At 46.4% G+C, this 13237-nt stretch overlaps 2 protein-coding genes across 13 annotated transcripts in view; one reads left to right on the top strand and one right to left on the bottom strand.

The window, feature by feature from the left end:
* Window positions 1-5983, top strand: part of CCDC92 (coiled-coil domain containing 92) — a 137158-nt gene extending 131175 nt beyond the window's left edge. For all 12 annotated transcript variants that reach the window (XM_080370520.1, XM_080370522.1, XM_080370523.1 and 9 more), the window contains 3 exons: window positions 1139-1285; window positions 1608-1649; window positions 3109-5983. In XM_080370520.1, coding sequence (XP_080226646.1) covers window positions 1156-1285; window positions 1608-1649; window positions 3109-3884 — 948 coding nt within the window. In that variant the 5' untranslated portion in view covers window positions 1139-1155 and the 3' untranslated portion in view covers window positions 3885-5983. The remainder of the gene's footprint in view (window positions 1-1138; window positions 1286-1607; window positions 1650-3108) is intronic.
* A 142-nt stretch (window positions 5984-6125) lies between these two features.
* The window catches only part of LOC308064563 (dynein axonemal heavy chain 10-like), a gene marked incomplete at its 5' end in the record, with an annotated part of 51384 nt that continues 44272 nt past the window's right edge, over window positions 6126-13237 (bottom strand). Inside the window, 10 exons of the mRNA XM_080389199.1 lie at window positions 6126-6417; window positions 6886-7031; window positions 7961-8141; window positions 8409-8576; window positions 8673-8884; window positions 9353-9484; window positions 9972-10143; window positions 10893-10988; window positions 11367-11576; window positions 12763-12963. Coding sequence (XP_080245325.1) covers window positions 6271-6417; window positions 6886-7031; window positions 7961-8141; window positions 8409-8576; window positions 8673-8884; window positions 9353-9484; window positions 9972-10143; window positions 10893-10988; window positions 11367-11576; window positions 12763-12963 — 1665 coding nt within the window. The remainder of the gene's footprint in view (window positions 6418-6885; window positions 7032-7960; window positions 8142-8408; window positions 8577-8672; window positions 8885-9352; window positions 9485-9971; window positions 10144-10892; window positions 10989-11366; window positions 11577-12762; window positions 12964-13237) is intronic.

Here is a 13237-nt window from a genome sequence, read left to right as displayed (position 1 = left end):
GAAGCAGGGCAATGGACAGAGTCACGTCGTGACAGACTGGGTGGCTAGGTGTCACCGGGACCTGGGAGCTCCTGCTGGTGCTCCCCTGGATGCTCCTCCAGGTACCCCTTTAAATGTCACAGGGAGAGAGCCTGGGCACAGCGTCTGCTTCCCCGCAGGAAGCATCTGCCCGCGCCGGGTGCAGGGAGCTATTTTTACCTCTGTATCAGGAAATTCATTTGGGAGTTGGCGTCTCCAGCTCTGCTGGGTAGATACCGCGCAGCAGTGTGGCCTGTGGGCAGACACAAACCCATGTTGCTGTGTTGGGAGCAGCAGTGACACCGGCATCCTGCAGTTACTCGCTTGCCCGTCAGGCTGGGCGCTGCCGTAGCTGAGGCCTGGTTCTGTCAGGCGGTTGGTTTCCCAAGGAAGACATGGTGCTGTGGCAGTATGGTGTACTCACAACCTGAGCAAGGAAGATTGGTTTTCTCTCTTTAAATGAAACATTGTCCTTGTCAGTTGTCCTGTTAAGTGCCATCAGGGCCTGTGCGGGACACCGGGCTGTGCCACGGGGCCTGCAGGGGGCTGGGGTCCTGCCCTGGCGCGGCTGAGGGGTGCAGCAGCAGCCGGAGCGCTCCGGTGCGGGTCCTGGGGAGCACCGTGGCACCCCTGGCCATGGGCCCGGCTGCGTGTCACTCCCCGGTTTGTGTTTCTCTTCAGCGCTGGCGCAGGTTAGTGCTTTCGGCCTTGTTCCCATCCAGGGGTGTCACCAATCCCTGTATCCCTGGAGGTAAGAGGGGGACCTCCAACAAGGCAGAGGGACACAGCAGCCCGTTTCTGAGAACTCCGCCTTTATCTGGTAACAGGATTAGTGACTTCAGTCTGTCTGAAGTTAATCCTTCCAATGCGTTAACTCCAAACAAATGAGTTCCCTAGGCTGCTCCCGCCTGGAGTATAATTAGGCTTTCTAGGAACTTAACACACTTCTAATTGAAAGAGTCATGAAACAGGAAAAAAAACTTTTGTGGCATTTGCTTGATTGTGTATGAACTCATTAACAGCAGAATTTAGCTCTCCCTGCTGCTCCCGCCTGCGGAGTGAGGATCTCCACGCATGCAGGGCAACCGACCATGACGCCTCTGTGTCTCTTCGCTGACAGGGTAACCGCGGGCCACGATGGCGGCATCAAACCTGGAGAACCAGCTGCAGAGCGCCCAGAAGAACCTGCTGTTCCTGCAGCGCGAGCACGCCAGCACGCTGAAGGGGCTGCACGCTGAGATCCGGCGCCTGCAGCAGCACTGCACAGGTAGCGGGAGCAGGGTCAGGGTGCAGGAGCGGAGCAACTGCTGCAGCTGGGAACCTTCCGCAGCGCAGCCGCGCATGGTCAGGGCAATCTGCGTGGATCTTTGCAGCATCATTAAGCAAATATTTTTATATTTAAAAAAAAAAAGCCCATAGTTGCAGTTGGTTTACAGATTTGATAATTTGCAGTGGCTCTCCTATTATTCTTCAGCTGGGGGAAAAGCAAGTTACATTTTTATTGAAGCACGCTGTTGTAAATGTGCTCCCCAGGTGGTGCGTGTATGGGGTAGATGATGATGTTCTAATGAAATAACTTTTCTCCTCAGATTTAACCTATGAACTGACTGTAAAGAGTTCAGACTTGTCAGGTAAGGAATACATAGTGTTTTTCTTCTAATATTCATGTTAAACTTCCTCATCTTTTTTCAGTGTTTGTATTTTCTCCATTACAAGTAGGTGAGAATACTTTGCACTTGGGATGTTGAGTTTATAAATTCTAAAGGTACAAGAGTAGTTGTCTGCTTTCCAGACTTATGGGTTATTTACGAAGTAAATGTCACAAGTTCTTTACCAAGGGCACCCAGGAAGTCTTTGAAAGAGCCAGGGATAGAGTGTGGAACTGCTGACCCCTCTCTTACTCAGCAGTTCCCTGCACGCTACACAGGACGGGAATTTTAAGGGCAGAAGAGTGAGACGATTATTAAAACTTCACTAGTACTACAGTTACACCACACAGTTCTTATCTCTGTGTCTGTGTATATATATACACACACGTATACACACTAGGTTCTAGTTATTTCAGATGGATTGTGTGATCAACAGGTGAAGCAGGAATAAAATACTCACTGGGAGTAACCTCCTGGGTCAGGGACAGGGTGGGACAGGACAGACACTGCAGGTAAGAGAGAACATGGGCAAACTCAGCAAAGAGCTGAGCGGCCTTGCATGTGCTCAGTGCTTTTTCTTGATACTGCAGCGCTGCTCAGATGCTTCTTACCACAGGATTTTCAGAGTGTATCTGTGATGGCACTGTATGGATCCTACGCCAAGCTGAGACACTGCCTGGTGCAGAGGGCACAACACCTAACGCTTTGTAGATGATGGCCCTTGACATAGGGCGCTTGGTATTTGAGAAATCCAGGCTGCTGGGAAGCCATCCCACTGTAATAGCCGAGGGAAGAGTGACAAAGGTGCCCCACGGCGTGAGGGCAGAGGTGCTGGGGCGGGTCAGCCTGCTTGTTCCTGACGGTGCATCATCCCCACTGGTGCGAGGCCCCTGAGCGCTGCAGGGTGATGTGCCACACTGCTGTGACGAGAAGGCAGCTGGGCTCATGCCCCTGATCTGCAGCGACTTCTGCAGCGGCAGAGCCTCAGCGCAGGGGCACACCGCTGCCTTGCAGTCACGGGCTTCAGATGCCTGCAGAGGGGTGAAGCTGAAGCCTGAGCACGTCTCCCTGGGGGGCTGTGCCAGCTGCCCCATCACTCCCTCCAGCCGGTCCGATGTTTGCAGTGGGAGAAGCTCCTCTAAATGCGCAGAGGATTTTTGCATGAGTTCAGCAAGCTGGGCTCTAATCCTGTTCCCCAGAAGACATGAAGCATCTCTACTTAGTGTCAACACTTAAACCACGGTGAGTGGTACTAGCTCACCGGCACTTCTGTAAAAGCTGCCTGTCGCTTCTGAAGATGAAGTAATTTTAAGAGTATTAGCTGAAATTAGTCTTTGGGATTTCTCTGGTGGCTTTGGGATGGTGAACGGAACCCTATTGCACTATTTTACTTAGTGGCTATTGTTAACTTGAAACACTTCTGCTTTTCCTGTCCTTCTAGGAAATGGTAGTTCAAGAAGCGATGAACTCAAAAGAAAGTGCAAAGATCTTGAAGCTCAGCTGAAAGTCAAAGAGGCTGAAAATAATGAATTATTGAAAGAACTCGAACAAAAGAATGCAATGATAATGGTGCTGGAAAACACTATTAAAGAAAGAGAAAAGAAGTATTTGGAAGAGTTAAAAATGAAAAGCCATAAGCTCAATATGCTGTCGAGTGAACTAGAGCAGAGAGCGAGCACTATTGCTTATTTGACTTCTCAGCTGCATGCTACGAAGAAGAAGCTGATGAGTTCAAGTGGGACTTCGGAGGGGACCCCTTCTGGCAGTCCCGTGTTGTCCAGCTATAAGCCGTCCCCTCCCAAAGATAAACTGCCGGAGACCCCACGGCGCAGGATGAAGAAGAGCCTGTCAACGCCACTGAACCCCGAGTTTGAAGAGGCCTACAGAATAGGGTCGGAGAGCCGGAAGCTGCTGTTACGGGAGCCGGTGGATGCCATGCCCGATCCCACCCCCTTTCTCTTGGCCAGGGAAACAGCAGAGGTGCACCTCATTAAGGAGAGGCCATTAGTTATTCCACCTATTGCTTCAGATCGTGCGCCTGGCGAATCGCACAGCCCTGCCCGCGAGAAGCCGCACAAGGCCCACATTGGGGTGGCGCATCGCATCCACCACGTTGCGCCGTCCCAGCCGCAGCCGGAGGTTGAAACACTGGCAGTGGATCCGGTCCATGGCAGCAAGGTGGTCAGAAAGCACTCAGGGACAGACAGAACTGTTTGAGTAGAATCACTGAAATGCTCTGTTCTGTTGCTGTTTATGCACTGTGATCCTGTAGGATACATAGCACCTGCAGTAACGTTTCTTTTGATGCCCCATGCATGCCAAACTTGTTCCAGATACATCATAAATAGATTACGCTCCTCTAATGAAACCTAATAGGACTGTGTTCATGTGGCAAGGTAAATAACTACTAAAGCTGTGGCCAAATCAGGGGTACCTGAGCGCTTGCTTCTGAGCACTGCTCCATGTATTGTAACTACACGTGTGGACAAAGGCACGGGCTGCGTTAGTAGTCGATGTTAGTGAAAGAAACTGAACTGTAAACCTGCAGCGATACGCACTGGCTGTTAACATTGGAACTGGTGGTAGGTCTTTTGTCTTCACTGTGTACGTAAGCCCTTCACACACACACGCACACACGAACCTCCCTGACGAAGCCTTTCTCATAGTAGCATTGAAAATACTGTAGACGTACGTACACTTTAAACTGAACTAAGGACAGCTTTTCCCTCACATGCACATACTCTGATGGCAAATTCTGTCCGTAGGTTCTCTGTCTCAAAACTCAGAGTCCCAGCAAGCATTACTTGATTAATCCTAAATAATTTGGTTTGTGGATTTGTTTAAGTAACAAATCGGGGGGGGGGGCTAAAGCACTCTTGAAGGGTTAATATCCTTCTAGCAACAGTATGAACACTGGGGTGGGGGGGAGGGGGGCAGATTTCTGTTTGTTTGCTTTTTTTTAATTGAATGGTTCCATTATGCATTTCACACTAGCCAGTACACTGCACTTGTAGCACCTTCCATGCTGGCTCGGAGCTCCTTTTCCAGGGAGAAAAATGTAACGGGCTGTCCAATATGGCAGTGGGTCTTTATGCTCTAACCTGCACTTTTTTGTAAAGGGATAATTTTGTTTCCTGAAAAATCTCAGTCTTGTTTTGGGCCTCATCAGTCAGTGCTGGCTTCTGCCAGCTTGGAAACCTGAGCTGTCCCTTTAAAATGTGTGTATTTAGTTTTAAATTTTAGTGATGTAACCAATTCATACAGGAGGAGAACTTGTCTTCTTGACTTCTATCTATCTATACAAGGATGAACAAGTCATCCTTGACTTCTATCCTTGTGGACTGGGATGGACTTGCCTTGCACTTGCCCTGATTCCCCTACTCCTTTGTAGTAAGCAACAGGTAGACCTGACAGGTGTTAAGGCTACTTTTTTTTGTTGTTGTTGTTGTGGTTTTTTCCTAGGAAATTAAAAAGGCATGCTACAAGCTGTGAATGTATATAATTTGGGGAAAGGAGCACAAATCTGACCATTTTTTTTCTTAAACTCTGATCAGCACCTCCAGCTCATCCTTGCTTCACTCTTGTCTGCAGCCTCTGAGTAGGACCAGCAAGAAACAATGGCTCCCAAATGCTGCTAAGCTTATGTGCCTTTAAAAATTCAGAACGCATAATCTCTGTGAAAGCTGAGAAGGATCCCTGCCTGCCCTCTTTCCTTCCCCTGGCCAGCTGTAGCTTGTCCCTCTTAAAGCTTTTTCTGCAGCTGTGTGTTGGTGTGTGTCTCCCACTGGAGCCCTGGGTCACCAGCAGCTGCCCCAGAGGCACTGGCAGGTGACAAAAGCTGTTCTTCCTAACCGTGGTACCACTCCGTTCCCTGTGCAGCATGACAGCTTCCCGCAGGGTTGTTCCCGGTCAGAGAGGGTTTGAACACCCACTAGCCCCAAGGCCGCCTGCGCCCTACCCCTGCACACCCTCACACCTCAGTCACCTGCTGTTCTGAAGCCCAAGGAACACTACTCTGTGCGCTGCCTTGCTGGGTAGTAGGCTTTGGTTCGCGAGCGGTGGGAAGGGCTCAGGAAAAGCTGTGGTCCTGCGAAAGGGTTGGTTAAAGAAAGTTTGTTATTCTGTGGTTTACTATTTTTAAGTGTATTGCATTAACCAGCAGTGGGTTTGGTTTTTTGGTGGTTGCTGCCATATTTTTATGGCCATCTGTTGTATGACTGATCTACCCTGCCGCTTGCTCAAGGATGATGGAAGGCACTGCTTCTAAGCACAGCAGAAGTGATGCTTTGGGCAATTAAAAATATTTCTTACAACCATACAGGCAAACCTTGGTCTTTGTGTGTGTGAGACTAACTTATTACCTCTCTTGTATACATAGACCAGCTTGGAGCTTTCGAAAAGGAAATACAAGTTATGAAACCCACTTTCCTCTTCACATGTGTTTATTGATAAGACTAACTTGGTTGTAACATACTAAAAGCAGGTGTGCCTGTGCAAGCACTGCCCCAACCCGTGGTGCTGAATCTCTGCTTCCTTTGTTTTCCCACCACTCCCCTAAAGGGTTGGATTCTGTGGGAAAAAATCTAGCTCCAGCTTCAAACCGTTAGTCTGCGTTCAAGGTGAGGCAAACGCCTGGAAGGACCCAGTGAGAAATGTGCTTTTTAGTGTGAAGATCAGCTTCAAACACAAGGCCAGCACCCATCGCGTCCCTTCTCTGGGAGGTTGTGTACACAGGGGTCCGGAGGGTGTTCTGAAAGAGCACGGAGGAAAGAACACTGAGTAGTGCCTGGAGTACTACCTGGAACTGGAAGACAAGAGGGGCCCCCAGCAGAGATGGCTGTCTTCAGAAACTCACTTTTTTTGGTTTAAGTCTTGAATATCTGATACCCAGAAAATGTAAACATGCTTTATGTCATTAACTGGAAATGGGAAATAACTAAAAGAGGAGTGGGACTGGGAGAGTGTGCCGGGATGCCTGTCCCACAGTGCCTCAAAGGAAAAGAGGTAACAAATGTAGTCACCCCCTTGAGTGTAACCCTTAGGAAAGGAGAACTGTAATGATGGCTGATGTAAGGAGAGGCATTACACTGCACTCTTGAGTGGTCATGATAAAATACTGCTGCTTGTGCTAAGAGGGGAGGAGCTGCTGGCTGTTGAGATGGGAAAACAGGGGAAGTTAATAAGCTAATTGACCCCTCTGTGGCCGGAGGAGCAGTACCTGGAGCCTGAGCCTGCGGGCTTCGGTGGGGATTATCTTCAGAATAGGTAACTCCACCACTGGTACTCGGGGCTTGCTTTTGGCGAGGCAGCCGTGCTCCATGTCCCAGTCTGCTCCTTCCAGAAACAGACCAGAAACAAAGCAGCCTGTGAAGGCAGAAAACACCACATCTTGTGTAAACTGAGCTACCAAAACAATCAGTTTAAGACAACTGTTCCTGCAGTAGCTGTGCTTGGCACATATGGTCATAAAAAAACTTGCGACATTTCAAACTGCAGCTACACAGAGGTATCTTTATTTGTCGTGTTTGTTTTTATAACACAGCTGTGAGCTACAACATTTTTTTTCAAATTAAAATGCTCTTGGGCGCACTACATATGAGAAGCATTATTGGGAATAAATACTGATTTGCTTGCAGTTTTCTTGGGTGCCATATGCTCTAGCGTTTTGATGAAATGTTAGTAAATAAAGAATAGGTGATTTTTATTTTTAACTGAAAGTTAGATTTAGCAAAAAACAATCAGATTCTTTTTCTTCCTCTGTTCCCAGTCACGTGTAGTACTCCAAAGCCTTGCTCAGCTGTCCCCTTTACCCAGAGTTTGTTGTATTCAGTAATTAGAGCATTGCTAGTCACAGAGATTTCATAAAGAGTTATTTACACAATAAACCATACATAGTTGTAGTTACTTTTTGTTCAAATATATTTCCATCTATTATTTGTGGTGTAAATAGATCTTTATAAACCTGCCAGGAGCGATAATTTCTAGCCATTAAGGAGAAAGGGCGGAGAGTGTGTGAACAAGGGAGAGGTGGAAGTTCAAATATATCCATGTGGGTGACACGAACTGAAGGAGGAAGATCATCCCTTGCGCGGGCAGGGGCTCAGCCCGGAAGCAGGAGCCAGAACCCAGCTACTTCCCAGCTTGCAATCACATGGACCGTGAAATGCAAAACCAAGAGTATTCTCAGTGGAGGTATAAGCTAAGTAATCTCCCTCAGTATGCCAAGCAATTTCTCTCTCATACACCAATTAAAGACTTCATTCTTTTTGCCAAATAATCATAAAAACGCCTACCTTGAGCAGACTCTTCAGTGATCTCTTCTGCAGTCCTGTACTTCGTTACCTCTGTGTAGAAGGTGGAGTGCTCCAGGGGCCACTTGTTTTTCCTGCAGGTGGCTTGAACAAGAGCCATCAGGTAAGATTCTGGGACGTGCAGGCCCGAAAGCCACATCACCTTTGGCTCACCCTCCTCAACCTGCAATCACAGAAGACAATCTGTAGCACCTGGTTCTCCCAGCACACCAGGTGCTCAGCGCAGAGGCCAATGCTCTTAAAGACAAGCCAGTGGCTAGTGTGCCCTGTAGCCACGGTCATGCAACAATCCGTTATCATTCTAGGGGATGACTGGCATTAGTTAAGTAACTTATCTAAAGCAGTGTGAGTTCACTGACTTCTGCACCAATTTGAACAGCCTGCCATGCAGATTAACAAAACAAAAAGCTTTCTGGAGGCACTCGCTTACCCAGCTGGTGTACTGGTTATACCGAGCTCTAAAGAAAACAATCCAATTTCCAAGTGTTTTGAGTGTGTCGGGGGCTAGCTGCCGCCAGATCACAGGAATCTGCCCATTAAAGAGAGCCTGAGCCACATCGTCCAGTTCACTGCTCATTCCGACTTCCCCAGCCAAGGCCTGTAAAGGTGTGAGAGTCTGAGTGCCAGCCTGGGGTAGGGGAAGCCTGACTGGTTTCATCTAGTTGCTGTGAGCAGCGGCTGTGTTCTTACTTACATGTTGCAGTTCAGCCAGTGACTTTGCCATCCAAGTTATCAGCTTATTAAAACGTTTCAGTTCCTGCAACAGCACTACAGTTGTAGGGGATATGTCTGTTCCAAAACGTTTCCTTATCTGGTCAAGATCAAATACTTGCGGTATTTTGTTTTCTATATCCTTAGCAACATTTGCAATGTATTTGTCTCGAGTAATTCCCGTTCCAGTTTCACCTAAAACCAAAATGGTTTAATGAGACTAAATCTGCATAGGCTACTAACCCTTCGATTAACTCTCTATGAGAACTCGGAAAGCTGACTCACCTTTTGGCATGAAAGTCTCCCACCCTCTGCAGCGCTGACGCTTGCAGCAGAAGCCTCCCTGCGCGTCTCAAACTGCCTCCAGGCACGTGTTGAACTACTTCCACGCTGGCAGGGCCAAGCACTTCAGCTGCTCTGCTCACCTCCCAGTCCCTGCAGTTCTGCTGCTGCTGCTCCCCAAGGCCATGACACGATCCCCGCCGTGCCCCCCGGGGCCACACACCTCCCATGGGGTGCGGGCAGTGTGACGGGCTGCAGTGCCCGTGCCAGGACCCAGGCACCCTGAGGCGGGCTGCAGCATGGCTGGTATCACAATCCCCGTGGCAAGCAGCTCACCACCTCATTATTTACAAAAACAGTTCAAAGTAATAGAGAACATACCTGTTTGAGGCTGCAGCTCAAGAAGATGAGACCATATATTGCGAACTGCTTGTGTATAATAGCCGATCTCAGCGTTTGCATGAAGACCATATACCTCTGGAGTATTATAAAGTGGCAGAGATTCTATTGCCTCTGCAGTACAAAAACACACTTCTTAAAGATGTGATATATTAAACCACAGGTACCAGGCAAAAAAAGAATACTGCAGTGATTTTTACTGCTTTGATAGAAAAAAAAATATAATCAAATGCTATAGCGGGTGTTGAAACACTGCAAGGAACGAATAAACATTATTAAGCATGAAATACACCCGCCCTACACCCCTCATGGAAATGCATCAATTAATAATAACATAATTAACATGCTGTTTATGTGGGAATTTTCTTGGGTTTTTTTAAAGAAATGAGGATCTGGCTGGTAAGCTCACATTACAAAGGGCTGCTCACACAAAGCAAGACCAGTAGCATCAGTGGATTGTAACATTGCAATAGGTGCACATGCAACTCCTGAAGTTCCTTTCAGCTTCTCATATCCAGCAACAGATGTATGGGGAGAATGTATACTGTAAGTAGACTTTTTTTTTAACGCTAACATAGGTGGCAGGAAAAGCATTTCTTACCAACAAAGTCATCTTTCACAGTCCCTTGTGGAATTTTATAATCAACCTTGTCGTTTTTATAAAAATGAAACACTTGGAATGTGTCAAATAGGAAATCACCAAGGTACTCATCCATATAGACGGTCAGAATGCGACGATCAAAGCTATCAATTACTCGCCCACCATACATGACCTAGAAATTAGTTACATCAACATTATAGCATTGGCTTTGGAGCAGCAAATACAGTTTAAAATTGCTGAAAGATCCAAACTACTCTTTGATTTTGCAGTGACTGCATGGTCTAACAGTGTCTCCCTTAAGGGACACCAAGCACATCTTTTCTAGCCCCCTCACAAGGGCAAACAGGCAGGAAGTATTTGAACTTAGTCTGGAGATAGATAGCTGCTCTGGGCACCCCTCATAACCAGTGCTGGTGATTTGTGTGCAATGGTTCCCTTCCCTAGGTACCAGCTCATGCTCAGCTGTGATTAAGTGCTGCAAAACAACAGCTTTCTGCAGAATTTCATGTCACAGCGGCTACGCTGAACTGGCCGGCTATGACACAGCACATATCAGTTACAGCACTGCAAGAGCTTTAGCAACACCTGTTTGTACAGCTCGCACATCAGTTATACTCCCTGTACTAATAAAAGTTGTGCTATTCAGTACCTTTCATCAGAGGATCCCAAGGGCTCTCTCACTCAAAATTAATTAAGCACCATAACTCCCCTGTTGCGCGGTTACGCTCAATGGCCCTATTTCCCTGAGACAATGAGATTAAGTGAGTTGCTCAAGGCTACACCAGAGTTCCAAGACTTCCCAGGAGAGATTCTCAGCCAGCTTTCCTTGATACAGCTCATGCAGAAAGGAAGCTTCATTTACCTGGATTCTTCTACCACTTCTACCATCAAATGTTCCTCAGTGACATTGTAGGCACCCACCTCACCAATAAGATATTTGAGACTGTTCCAGGGGATTTCGCCATCATTTTGTTGGAAAGCTTTTGTCAAGTATGTGTTAAAAATTTCCATGCAGACCTAATAAAGTTGTTGGAACATGTGAGATAAGAAGATTCATAAATCAGCTGTATATAAACATAGACTTTATTTAATGCAGTTTTTTGTTTGAAAACTAACAATTATTTCTTCCTCAAATAATTAAAAATTATAAATCCTCCCAAGAAAAGAAACCCATGAGAGAGGCAATAAACACATGAAGGATTGGGAACCTGACTAATTTCTAGTGGCCAAAATTGTTATTATAGAAGATCAGGAGTCTGCATGACTCCACAGCAGCAGAAAAAAAAATGAAGCAAAATCTTATTGCAAGAAGGATTAAAGCTGGATAGATGATACGTTTTCAAAAGTAACCTGAGCAACTCAAGAATATAAGAGCCGTTGTCATTATTTTCTTACCTGGAAATCGGATTCATTAAAATCGTACGGCACATTCCAGCCAACCTTCCCAAACTTCCTTCTCTCCTGAACCACAGCATGGAAAAATGCCAAGACGTAGACTAAGGATTTAAAGGCAGGATGTGGGCACTGCTCTAAGGCTTCTTGGGGAATTTTGAGGTACGTGGCTCTCATGTTCAGTTTCAGACCATTAGGTGGTTCTGTCACAACCTATCAAAATAATTAGGGAAGCCATCAACTACTGGGTAGCCTCAGGAAAATAAGCTATAAATGTATCATGTTTTCCAAGTTAGCTATATGATGTAATCTTGACATTTTTGAGCAGCTTTCCAAACTGATATCAATACGGAATTTCTTCTTAAGTAAACACATGACACAAATCTTTAAGTTTATCAAAGTAAACACATGTATGTAAAGAGAAATCTGCTATCATTTTAGAAATAGTCATGGTATTGGAAAGATGCTAATCTTTATCATACTCGAAGATCTAATTTACTGAAATATCAGTACTGTACACATTTTGGTGTGTCCTACATATCACCACAGTAAGACGGCTTAACAGTCTTTAATATGGCTTTACTGATGATCAAACTGAGGCACAGCCAGCTTCCTGGCTTCCTGGCAGCTTTTTCAAAGTGCTCTAAAACCTTCATTCTCACTGCTCACGACTAGAACCTACAAAGTGCGTATTTGCAGTCTTAAAGATACGTTCACGCTCACTTCTCCCCACTGCAGTACTGAGCACTGCTGGAAATGAATACTCCAGAGCTGTCATTGATACGCTACAGCACACAATGGGAAGATCTGTCACGACACTGCTTTCAAATCTGTGAAATAAAATAATTATGTTTACAGGACTGGTTCACCACAACAGAAGTAAAACAGCCATAGGAAAGAACATTAGGACAGCATCATGGCTTGGGCCTTCAAAGCAATCAGCTCAGCTTGCTTGTGATAAATGCTGCAGCCTGAAGTAGCAGCTGGAAACCATTATCCTATTACAGCGTCTGCTCCACTGGCACTGTTGCCAGGCTAGAGACAGACCTCAGCTCTGCACTTCAGCATCAGGGCTGACAGGGCTATTCCTGTCTCTCTGGCTGTTCCTCACTTGTGGCAGCATTTGAGTCTAAAGACCATTTGTCACATTTCCAGGTTCACTTACAAACCTCTACTCTGAAGTAACTGCTTTGAGAAGAAACTACTGAACAGCTTTCACCCAAAGGAGATAAACGGGATGATGAAAAAAGGATTTGGCTTATAAAGACAAAAAACTAGTACATAGAGCCCAAGTCAACATGCTGCATTCAGGTCATGCTCCTCCCAAAGCCAGTCTGTTTTGCTCAATAAGAGTGGCAGGCCATGGCCTCCCGACCAGGGTTTCCCCACTGCACGCTACCTTCAGCGCCTTCTGCAGTATTCCAATCGGGAAGCCCTTGGTCGGGTCAGTAGTCAGCCAGAGGCGAAAGTCTGGGTGAGGCTTCGTAATTTTCTCCAGGGCCTTTTCCAGATTGATAAGCCACTTCACCAAAAGGTGACAGTTCTGCAACATTAGCCACTCTCCACGGACTGCTACATTCTCCAGCATCTGCAACGCAATCTTAAGAGAGAGAATGAACTGTCTGTGAGTAACTCTATGCTGTAAGCAAACTGACTCTGATGGGTTAGTGCAGTGAATTTCTTTCTGCTAGCAAGCACACTCAGCCTTTTAGTTAGTTTTTGTAGACTTACCAGAGTGCTCCCTGCCGAGAACAGACCTTTTCCAATACCACAAGAACTTGGTCTGAGATGGTTTTTCTAATTTCATTAATTCCTTTTGAAATTAAAAGTCATGCAGAGCATTTAAGTATTTCAAAAGAATACAGGGGTGTGCA

This window comes from Falco punctatus, assembly GCF_963210335.1.
Source record: "Falco punctatus genome assembly, chromosome: 1".
NCBI lineage: Eukaryota > Metazoa > Chordata > Aves > Falconiformes > Falconidae > Falco > Falco punctatus.
The sequence above is the reverse complement of the archived record's forward strand: the minus strand, read 5'-3'. Positions and strand labels throughout refer to the sequence as shown.